At 38.1% G+C, this 12,622-nt stretch overlaps 1 protein-coding gene across 7 annotated transcripts in view; it reads right to left on the bottom strand.

Annotated features, from left to right (window-relative positions):
* ESR1 (estrogen receptor 1) overlaps positions 1 to 12,622 on the bottom strand; it is a 370,527-nt gene that overhangs the window by 26,504 nt on the left and 331,401 nt on the right. For all 7 annotated transcript variants that reach the window (XM_053668791.1, XM_053668796.1, XM_053668793.1 and 4 more), the window contains one exon: positions 4,666 to 4,799. In XM_053668791.1, the coding sequence (XP_053524766.1) occupies positions 4,666 to 4,799 (134 nt within the window). The remainder of the gene's footprint in view (positions 1 to 4,665; positions 4,800 to 12,622) is intronic.

The following is a 12,622-nucleotide window of genomic DNA, read 5'->3' on the forward strand; positions in this document are numbered from 1 at the left end:
CTGAAGGCAAGGCAGGGGTCCAGCCGGCGCGGAGAGGATGTCCAGGTTACTGGGGTTGACCTGTGGGTCAGGAGAGAAAGGCAGATCCACTATAAAGAGATGCTCAGCCAGGTCTGATGGGCTCTCCTGGGAGCCTGTTGGATCAAGTGACCTGGGAGTGAAGAGCCTGCGGTACTTCAGAATGAGCGGGAAATATAAAAAGAATTGTGGTCAGAAAGGCATTCAGAAGAGGGGTGGAAATAAGCGTGCAATTCAATTTGAAGGCCAAACTATTTATTAAAGATTATCAATGTATAATTATTAAGCTTTGACTTGTGAATTTTTCTAAGGCATGTCAAACATTCACTAAAAGAGTGTTGCTCTGAATGGGAATGGATTCCGTGGGGTTTATGATGATCACATGGCGGGGGAAGGATGAGAAGAAGCAGCGAACTGAGTGCATGGTAACTGCCAGACGCTCAAGGTCAGCCAATATTAAGGTTCAAATAACGACCAATTATAACTGATGAGATAAGTCTTGCTCTAAAATTTCTATCAATATAATTAAATGCTCAATAACAAAGTCTTAGGGGCAGGCATTGAAGGACAAATACCATATGATCTCACCTTTGACAGGAAGCTAAAGAATAAAACAAACAAGCAAACAGAATAAAAACAAAGACGCTGAAATAGAGAACAAGTGGGCAGCGACCAGAGGGGAGAGGGAAGGGAACTTAAGGGGAAAAAGGGGGAGGGATTTTGAAGAACAAGTATGAAAGACACAGAGATGAGGACTGGGGGGGGGGGGGGAATGGGAGGGAGGGGGGAGACCGGGCGGGGGGGGGAAGAGAAAAAAAAATGTACTTGAAAAGTAACTAAATAAAATTTAAAAAAAAAATAAATAAAATAAAATAAAATAAAATTAAAATAAAAAAAACATCTCTATCGTTAGCATTCCCCTGGAGGTCCCTCACATTTGTTAAGCCTCAAAGGAAGTCTTTAAACTAAAAGCACTTAGTCATATTTAAAAAAGGCGTGAACTAACCCCATTTATTCCAGAGATTGTCAGGAGTGATGGGGCCAGCTGTCACTGACTAAGGGTCTGCTACGTTCCACAAACTACGTTCGACAGTTTACACATAATTTCCCATTGGCTCACAATACCCCAAGGAGATGGGCACTGTTTTCCCATTGGGTAGTTTGATGTGAGCTAGATGTATAGTCCATGAAAAGGATGATATATTTTATCACAGTGGAAACAGCCTGGGAACAGGGGAACTTGCCAGGTCCTCCTTGTCACGTCGAGCAAAAAGCATCTATTAAGTGACTGAATGGTGTAATACTTGTTGACAGTTTACAGGCTAAAGGTTAAAGTAAAAAACTGGGAAAAAAACTGTCATGCAATTTTGTAAATTTGGAATGAAGTTTGTAGCAGGAATTCAATAAGTGGTGAATTATTAAATACATGAATGAAACCAGGCAACCAACTGACCAAATGCTAGACCATGTGGTACTAACTCTAAGAATTACAACAGTCTAGAGAAGAAAAGTTCGCCATGGACTTGGGTAGTAGATTTCAGGAATGAAATAAGATCTGAGGAGGACCTGGGGGAATCAGGAATATTGGAATTATAAAGGAGAATTGAAGTCATATGGTGCAGAAAGAACACTGTGAGCAGACACAGAGCCTGTCCTGTCCCCTCTGTCACCTTTTGTATTGCGCTCATCTGCTCCTTTGCCCTACTTTTGAGCTCTGTCCAGCTAGTTCTCAGAATGCCTGGAAGCTGGCATCGATTTTGTCATGGCATTTCTGGATTAACCAGGAATGCCTCTGTCCTTTGGTAGGGAGTGGAAAAACAAATAGAGTTTGCCCTATGGATGATTCTAGGCTTTTGCAAGCAAAGAAATAAACTATTCTAAATGAGGCAGAAAGCGTGACAAGTATCTTGCACTCCCAAAGAGCTGTGAAAAGGGCTTCCCATGGAAATTTTGGCATTTGGGAGCTCCTCTCAAAACTTCCAGAAAGACATTCCTAACAGGTCCTCACAACAACCTTTCCACTCCCTTGGTGCCTCTGCCCTGAAGTCAAGGCCAATGCAAACACACCCTTCTCAGGCTTTGGTTACAGGGGCTCCACACAAAACCCAAGGTTCTTCCATTCACTGGGGGCTGGTTTTGCAGGGTTTGGAAAAGCATCTTCTAGCCCAGGTTTGCTGAGCCATTCCCAGCTTGGCTTCTGTCAGATTTCTGGAATTAGAGTCACTTTATAATTTGTATCAGGAGAGGTGATGATGGTAGCCTTCATCTGACCGATCACTTTTTTTACTCTGAAAAAGGCTCTATCTAGTACTATACCATTCTGTTTCAAAGTCATGTCTTCTTTATTCTGTTTTTCAGAGACAATAGTGACACAAGAAGCTGTGCCTAGCTGCAAATCTGCTTTTCGGAAACAGAGCTCACTTTGGGAGTGGAAAAAGTGACCTCATTTTTGACAGGTTGAGAGACAGCCCCTATTTTGTTACTTTTCCCAAGGCAGTAGCAACATCCTTCATAGACAAGATCAGCTGCCACCCCGGTATCTCCGCAGAAGACAACTGTTACACTCTGTCGGCATTCAATGCCTTGTACTTCCAAAATAGTGCAGGGAAGCTCACAGCAGATCCGGAGAAAGGGGAAAAGGAATGAAGACCAGTAGGAACCTTGAACTAGTGTGAGGAGGAGTCAGTGAAGGCCTAAATTCTGCCCTGGAAATTCCTGTTTTGAGATTCTGGTGGTAGTCTTTAATGAAAGACTTTCTTGTGAAGGCTGACAGTTTTTTTCCTTTGGGATTTAAAAAAACCTGGGTCTATGAATCCAATATTTTGATGGCAAAAGTCTTGCCTTTTTGTTTTACATACTATTAAAAAAAAACATCCAGAGGGTGGAAGCAAGAGAGGGAGGTGGGTCTGGCTGGGGTGGGGGGGAGTGGTGGGGGAAAAATGCAGACAACTGTAATTGAATAACAATAAAATAATTTAGAAATAAAAAACAAACAAAAAATGCTCAGTCAAGGAACAGAACAACTATGTAGGAAAACGGTATATGGATCCGAAGGAAATATTTTTGGTTACCAAGATCACAGCATCTACTTGTGTTGATTATACAACTCCAGCTAATTTCACTTCCTGTCTGGGGTACCATTTCCTGGTCGAAGTGGGAAAAATGTCGCATCTTTCCCCCGAGTTAACAGATTGCCCAAGTGAAAGGCATCCGCATGTGCCAGGCCTCGAATGAAGAAGGAGCCAGTTCAGGACCTGGCACCGGGAAGCTGAGTGGCATTGCTCCCAGAACTCTCATCCAGGAAAGAGCCATTTAGGGATCTGGATCCTTCAGTGTACAGGACAAATGACGAAAATGAAAGGCACAATACAGGGGAGTGAAACCAGAAACTTGAATGGAGTTGTAATCACTTCCTTAGTGTAGATCACATTATTTTTAATGTAACTTCATCCCATAATTCAGTCCTTGTCTAGTGTAATAATACAGATTTCCATTTATCTATTGCTAAATGAGAATGATTACTATGATGACCACTGACTGATGTAGGTTACTAGCACTGGTGGGGAAGAGAAGTGGAAAATTGTTCGGGGAGGTGGGAAGGGACTGGCAATCATCTGGAAGAAACAAAACTGAAGAGAGAAAGAAGTGCTGATTCCCTACACGGGATCAGTACAAACTGATGTTCAGCTACAGGGTTATTTGAGATGGTACCTGATGGTGCCAGAAAGGAAATATAAATCAGGCAGGACTTTAAATAGCTGTGATTTCTGTGTGAGAAAAAGGTCTGAGGCATGAAGTGGGGCCAGGGGTGGGGGGTGAAAGTCTAGGTTAAGGGCATTTACAGTGTACCTGACACCTAATTACTAAATTTCAGGTCCCACAAATTGGAGATCTAGTATCTCCAATATATTGGACCTACAGGTCCAAATAGTGAGGGGCTGGGAGGAGGAGACAAGGTGATAATTCAGGATGAGCCATGGTTTCCACTCAGGTGACCTGGAGTGACTCTATGAACAGCCAACTTCACTAATAAAAAAAAAAGAAGAAGAAAAAGCAGCTCTCAGCTAAGCTCTCTCCGATGAATAAATAGGAGGAGACAGTTGAATTTGACACCAAAGACCAATGAAAACCTCCCTTTCAGCTGGATCAATTTATTGCATTCTACCTTCCTCAGTTTTAGAACCGAGATTTGCTCTCTTTGAGCCAATTATATTTGTCAGCTAATCTGTTTTGACCAAAAGCATGGGCTGTCTCAGATAAGCTTCTTTCCTTATAACCTGGAGCTTCGAATTGGTCGCAGTTTCTTACAGGGTCCCTTGGTCTACTCATTAAGTATCAATAGACATATGTCTATTTATATGAACCACTTTAATAAAAACATACCCAATTTCTAGCATCTACTTCAACAAAAAGGCCTTTTGATTCAGTGCCCAGTTTTTGTTTTTCAGCCATCATATTTGGCCAGTAAGATTCTACCTCAGTGAGTGGTCTACAATGGCGATAGGCTATTTTAAATGTCTGTTAGTTGTTTCTTTCAATGTATGTTTACGCCTTTTTAGCAGGTAGCTTACTTATATCTGTTTGAAAATAAAAATAAATATTCCTTTCAGTAACCCAACATCAAATTTTCCCATGTTATCAACTCACCAGAATTAAGTAAAATGATGGATTTGAGGCACACAAACTCCTCTCCCTGGAGATTCATCATACGAAACCGAGATGACGTAGCCAGCAACATGTCAAAGATCTCTACCATGCCCTCTACGCATTTTCCCTGGTTCCTATGAAAACACAGAAAAAAAAGGGCATTAAAGGACAGAGAAGCTTCCAGAAAACGTGATGAGGTTCACATTCATAAAAATCTACTGGATCCAAATTTGTATCAAAAACCAGTAGCTACTTTGTTTGAGAAATATGAACATTCATTTGAATTCCAGATGGCAAGGCCAAAAGATTTTCCATCCATAAACCATTTTCATTTCAATTTTTTACAAGAGGTGTATTGTTCAGTCCCCAAATCTGCTGTGTTAATTATAGATTTCCCAATCCATTGGGTAATCAAACATGATTAAGATTCAGGTAAATGATTTTTTTCTAATAAATATTTCTTGATCTGCTACTATATTCCAGATATTATGGTAGTTACAAGAATGAAAACAGGGCCTCTGCTTTCAATATGTCTGTGGCCTTGAAATAACATAATCAAGTATAACAGATGTGTATAAAGTGCTTTGGAACTAGAGCAAAAACTCTGAAAACTATGGTCTCTAGACGGGCTGATCTATTGATGTTGCTGAGGATGGCAAGTGGGAATTTGATTACTAAAGATCATTTGAGTTGACACTTTAAGAGAATGTAGGTATTCATTGAGTGGAGATATGAAAGCATCATTGGAAGAGAGTCCTAAATATGGAAAGGAGGAACAGAGTGAAATCATGTGGAGCAGTGTGCTAGAAGGAGATAAATTACTGTGAGAAAGAAGAAGGTCAGGTGATAAAGGATGCCCCACATCAGTATAAGAAGTGTAGGCTTTTCCTTATACAACAGAGTCTTTTTTATTATTTTAATAATTTTATTTAGTTATTTTTCAAGTACAATTTTTGTCTATTTCTCCCATCCCAGCCCCCCCCTGCCCTGTGCTCCCACCTCCCTCCCATTTCCACACCCCTTAGTTCTCATCCCTGTGTCCTTCACATTTGTTCCTCCAAATCCCTCCCCTTTTTTCCCCCTTAAATTCCCTTCCCTCTTCCCTCTGGTCACTGTCCCCTTTTCCTCTATTTCAGTATCTTCATTTTTATTCTGCTTCCTTGTTTGTTTTGTTGTTTAGCTTCCTGTTAAAGGTGAGATTATATGGTATTTGTCTTTCAACACCTGGCCTATTTCACTCAGCATAATGCTTTCCAGTTCCATCCATGTTGTTGCAAAGGGTAGGAGCTCCTTCTTTCTCTCTGCTACATAGAATTCCATTGTGTATATGTACCACAATTTTTTGATCCATTCATTTACTGATGGGCACCTAGGTTGCTTCCAACTCTTGGCTATTGTAAATTGTGCTGCTATGAACATTGGGATGCATAGGTTTTTTGAAATTGATGTTTCAGGATTCTTAGGATATAATCCTAGCAGTGGAATTGCTGGGTCAAAAGGCAGATCCATTTTTATTTTTCTGAGAAAATTCCATACTGTTTTCCATAATGGTTGTACCAGTCTGCAATCCCACCAACAGTGAACTAAGGACCCCTTTTCCCCACAACCTCTCCAACATTTGTTGTTTGTTGCTTTGTTTATGATAGCCATCCTGACTGGTGTAAAGTGGTATCTCATTGTGGTTTTAATTTGCATCTCTCTGATAGCTAACAATATTGAGCATCTCTTCATGTGTCTCTGGATATTCTGTATGTCCTCCTTGGAGAGGTGTCCAAGTCTTTTGCCCATTTTTTAATTGGATTAGATGTCTTCTTAGAGTGGAGTCATGTAAGTTCTTTGTATATTTTGGAGATTAAACCTTTGTCTGAGGTATCATTGGCAAATATGTTTTCCCATACAGTTGGTTCTCTTTTTAATTTAATACCATTTTCTTTAGCCACACAGAAGCTTTTTATTTTGATGATATCCCATTTGTTTATTCTTTCCTTTATATTCCTTGCTCTAGGGGACATATCGGTAAAAATGTTGCTGCATGAAATATCTGAGATTTTCTTGCCAATGTTCTCCTCTAAGACTTTAAAATGGTGTCACGGCTTATATTTAAGTTTTTTATCCACCTTTAATTTATTTTGGTGTATGGTGTAAGTTGGTGCTCAAGTTTCATTTTTTGCACATAGCTGTCCAGTTCTCCCAACAGCACTTGTTGAAGAGGCTATCTTTACTCCATTTTATGTTACTGCCCCCTTTGTTGAATATTAATTGACTGTAGAGAGTTGGGTTTATTTCTGGGCTCTCTGTTCTGTTCCATTGGTCTATGTGCCTGTTTTTATGCCAGTACCAGGCTATTTTGATTACAGTGGCTTTGTAATACAGTTTGATATCAGGTATTGTGATCCCTCCTACTGTGTTCTTCTTTCTCAAAATTGCAGCTGCTATTCAGGGTCGTTTATGGTTCCATATAAATTTTTGAAGTGTTTGTTCTATGTCTGTGAAATATGTCATTGGTACTTTAATAGGTATTGCATTGAATCTGTAAATTGTTTTGGGTAGTATGGACATTTTGATGATGTTAATTCTTCCAATCCATGAACAAGGAATATGTTTCCATTTGTTTGTGTCTTCCCTGATTTCTTTCTTCAGTGCTGTGTAGTTTTCTGCATACAGGTCTTTTACCTCCTTGGTTAGGTTTATTCCCACATATTTTATTTTTCTTTTTGCTATATCGAATGGGACTTTTTTCTTGATTTCTGCTTCTGCTGTTTCATTGTTGGTATACAAAAATGCCTTTGATTTCTGGATATTGACTTTGTATCCTGCTCTTTTGCCAAATTCACTAATTAGTTCGAGCAGTTTTTTGGTAGAGTCTATAGGATTTTCCATGTACACTATCATGTCATCTGTAAACAATGACAGTTTTGTTTCCTCCTTTCTGATTTGGATGCCTTTTATTTCATTTTCTTGTCTGATCACTGTGGCTAAAACTTCCAATACTATATTGAATAGAAGTGGTGAAAGTGGGCAACTTTGTCTTGTTCCTTATCTTAATGGGAAATATTTTAGTTTTTGTCCATTGAGTATGATGTTGGCTGTAGGTCTCTCATATATGGCCTTTATTATATTGAGGAATGCTCCCTCTATTCCCATTTTGCTGAGTGTTTTTTATCATAAATGGGTGTTGTACATTATCAAAAGCTTTTCCCGCATCTATTGATATGATCATGTGATTTTTGTCTTTGCTTTTGTTTATGTGATGAATTACATTTACTGATTTGCGAATGTTGAACCATCCTTGCATCACTGGGATGAATCCCACTTGGTCATGGTGTATGATCTTTTTGATATATTGTTGGATGCGGTTTGCTAATATTTTGTTGAGGAGTTTAGCATCTATGTTCATCAGTGATATTGGCCTGAAGTCCTCTTTCTTTGTTGTGTCTCTATCTGGTTTTGGAATTAGGGTGATGCTAGCTTCATAAAAAGAATTTGGGAGTTTTCCATCCTTCTGGATTTTTTGGAATAGTCTGTGAAGAATAGGGGTTAGCTCTTCCTTAAATGCTTTGTAGAATTCTCCTGTGAAACCATCTGGTCCAGGGCTTTTGTGTGATGGGAGTTTTTTGATTACTGCTTCAATTTCTTTTGCTGTTATTGGTGTGTTCAGATTTTCTATTTCTTTTTCATTAAGTCTTGGAAGATTATATTTTTCTAGAAATGTGTCCATTTCCCCTAGGTTTTCAAATTTCTCGGCATACAGTTCTTCATAGTAATTTCTTACAATGCCTTCTATTTCTGTGGTGTCAGTTGTCTTTATACAACAGAGTCTTGGCACCAGGGATTGAACATTCATAACATGACATGTAATTTATAACGTGATATTTTTAAAAGAACTGTCTGAGTATCATTTGCATAAAGTTGTAGAAGTTAAATGAGATGACAAAAATGAAAGGAATTCATTTATGTTTTTTGGTTCACAAGCTGAATTTGGGGCATGATATGTTTGAGAGGGGCACAAGGAAGTTAAAATATTCTATGCATATGCAAAGATAAATTGTGAAATATATCCAAATTTAAAACATGAACACTAAACACATTGTCTAGCACCTTTTTTTGCTTTGTTTTCAATTAATATACTTAGAGTTCTTTATCAACTTTTTCTAACAACTGCATATTTTTCACTAAAATAATACTACAATTTCTTTAACCACCTTTTTGTTGGCTGACATTTACTATGATTTTAAGTATTTTGCCATTACAAACATCTCTGGGAATGACTACCCTTATGCTGTGTCTCTGGGCACATGTATAAGTAGCTATAGAATAAATTCCCAGAAGTAGAATTGCTATATATGCATTTATGTATTTTTAAATTTTGATAAGTAGTCAAATTATTGCTTCCAAAGAGCTTGTAGCAATAGGCAGTTGGTAGGAGAATAATTGGTATATGCTTTCTCTCATATTTTTCTGTTGGCTCTTAGTCATTTTCACATTGATTTTTAAGAGCCCTTTATAAGATAACCCCTATTCTTCACAGACTATTCCAAAAAATCCAAAATGACGGAAGACTCCCAAACTCTTTTTATGAAGCCAGCATCACCCTAATTCCAAAACCAGATAGAGACACAACAAAGAAAGAGAACTTCAGGCCAATATCGCTGATGAACATAGATGCTAAAATCCTCAACAAAATATTGGCAAACTGCAATACATGAAAAAGATCATACACCATGACCAACTGGGATTCTCCCAGTGATGCAAGGATGGTTCAATATTTGCAAATCAGTAAATGTAATACATCACATAAACAAAAGCAAAGACAAAAATCACATCATCGTATCAATCGATGCGGGAAAAGCTTTTGATAAGGTACAACACCCATTTATGATAAAAACATTCAGCAAAGTGGGAATAGAGGGAACATTCCTCAATATAATAAAGGCTATATATGAGAGACCTACAGCCAACATCATACTCAATGGACAAAAACTAAAATATTTCCCATTAAGATAAGGAACAAGACAAAGTTGCCCACTTTCACCACTTCTATTCAATATAGTATTGGAAGTTTTAGCCACAGTGATCAGACAAGAAAATGAAATAAAAGGCATCCAAATCAGAAAGGAGGAAACAAAACTGTCATTGTTTGCAGATGACATGACAATGTACATGGAAAATCCTATAGACTCTACCAAAAAAACTGCTCGAACTAATTAATGAATTTGGCAAAAGAGCAGGATACAAAGTCAATATCCAGAAATCAAAGGCATTTTTGTATACCCACAATGAAACAGCAGAAGCAGAAATCAAAAAAAAATCCCATTCAATATGACAAAAAAAAATAAAATATCTAGGAATAAACCTAACCAAGGAGGTAAAAGACCTGTATGCAGAAAACTACACAGCACTGAAGAAAGAAATCAAGGAAGGCACAAACGAATGGAAACATATACCATGTTCATGGATTGGAAGAATTAACATCATCAAAATGTCCATACTACCCAAAACAATTTACAGATTCAATGAAATACTTACTAAAGTACCAATGACATATTTCACAGACATAGAACAAACACTTCAAAAATTTATATGGAACTATAAAAGACCCAAATAGCAGCTGCAATTTTGAGAAAGAAGAACACAGTAGGAGGGATCACAATACCTGATACCAAGCTGTATTACCAGGCCACTGTAATCAAAATAGCCTGGTACTGGCATAAAAACAGGCACATAGACCAATGGAACAGAACAGAGAGCCCAGAAATAAACCCAACTCTCTACAGTCAATTAATATTCGACAAAGGGGGCAGCAACATAAAATGGACTAAAAACAGCCTCTTCAACAAATGGTGTTGAGAGAACTGGACAGCTATGTGCAAAAAAATGAAACTTGAGCACCAACTTACACCATACGCCAAGATGAATTAAAGGTGGATGAAAGACTTAAATATAAGCAGTGACACAATTAAAGTCCTAGAGGAGAACATTGGCAGGAAAATCTCACATATCTCATATAGCAACATTTTCACTGATGTGTCCACTAGAGCAAGGGACATAAAAGAAAAAATAAACAAATGGGATATCATCAAAATAAAAAGTTTCTGCATGGCTAAAGAAAACGGTATTACATTAAAAAGAGAACCAACTGTATGGGAAAACATATTTGCCAATGATACCTCAGACAAGGTTTTAATCTCCAAAATATATAAAAAACTTATACGGCTCCACTCTAAGAAGACAAGCAACACAATTAAAAAGTGAGCAAAGGACTTGTACAGACACCTCTCCAAGGAGGACATACAGAATATCCAGAGACACATGAAGAGATATTGCTAGCTATCAGAGAGATGCAAATTAAAACCACAATGAGATACCACTTTACACCAGTCAGGATGGCTATCATAAACAAAGCAACAAACAACAAATGTTGGAGAGGTTGTGGGGAAAAGGGGTCCTTAGTTCACTGTTGGTGGGATTGCAGACTGGTACAACCATTATGGAAAACAGTATGGAATTTTCTCAGAAAAATAAAAATGGATCTGCCTTTGACCCAGCAATTCCACTGCTAGGATTATATCCTAAGAATCCTAAAACACCAATCCAAAAGAACCTATGCACCCCAATGTTCATAGCAGCACAATTTACAATAGCCAAGAGTTGGAAGCAACCTAGGTGCCCATCAGCAAATGAATGCATCCAAAAACTATGGTACATTTACACAGTGGAATTCTATGCAGCAGAGAGAAAGAAGGAGCTCCTACCCTTTTCAACAGCATGGATGGAACTGGAAAGCATTATGCTGAGTGAGATAAACCAGGCAGTGAAAGACAAATACCATATGATCTCACCTTTAACAGGAAGCTAAACAACAAAACAAACAAGCAAGCAAAATATAACCAGAGACATTGAAATTAAGAACAATCTGACAGTAACCAGAGGGGGGGTGGGAGGGGATAATGGGGGGAAAGGTGGGGATGGATTTCAGGAACAAGTATAAAGAACACATGAACAAAAATAAGAGGGGGTGGAAATGGGAGGGAGGTGGGGAGAACTGAGGGAGTGGGCTGGGATGGGAGTAAAAGACAGAAAACTGTACTTGAACAATAATTTAAAAAATTTTTTTTCAATGAGATTTCACACCCATAAAGAAAAAGGAGCTCTTTATATATTGTAGAAATTACTGCTTTGTCCTATGTGCTTGCCATGCTTTTCTAATGTTTTTTCAAGTTTTCCTTTTGATTTGGTTTCTGGTATTTTCTTCTGCAAAACATTTAATTATTACATAATCAAATTTATCAAACTTTTCACTTATGGCTTTAGAATAGTATGTCTTGCTTGAAAAGGTCATCCTCCCTTCCAATGACATTTAGAAAACTATGTTTTCTCAGTATAGTTCTAGTATATACTTTCATGTTTACATCTTTGATCTTCTGGTTTTTATTTTTTATAAACACTTTATTGAGGTACAATGACTTACATATAATCCATTTAAATTGGACAATACAATGGATTTTAGCAAATTCCCAGAGTTGTGCAACCATAATTTTGTATTTATTTTGGTGTAAGATGTGAGGTAGGAATTTAGCTTACTATTTGTTCCAGGCTGCTAGTTAGTTTTCTTAACTCCATTACACACCAATCTGAGACATGCTAGGGACTTTTGACAAATTTATTTACTTCTTACAACTGCCCTCCAAGGTTAGTATTATTATTGCCATTTTCCAAATGAGGGAATCAGGTCTCCACACTGTTAAATCAAACCACATCACCTACACCATAAGAATTCCAGCAACGTGATTTTCCTTGTCTTTTTTTCTCACTTCACTTTAATTCACTCAAAAAGATTTCATGAAGGCCCCTAGATACCAGGCTTGGTGCTCCATATTAGGTACAGAGAAGAAAGCCATGGGCCTCGTTAATGAGGAAATCCAAACCAAAGACTCAACAGATGAGGAGAAAGACCAGT

The sequence above is a fragment of the Artibeus jamaicensis genome, unplaced genomic scaffold, assembly GCF_021234435.1.
Source record: "Artibeus jamaicensis isolate MK-2021 breed Jamaican fruit bat unplaced genomic scaffold, CSHL_Jam_final contig_497, whole genome shotgun sequence".
NCBI lineage: Eukaryota > Metazoa > Chordata > Mammalia > Chiroptera > Phyllostomidae > Artibeus > Artibeus jamaicensis.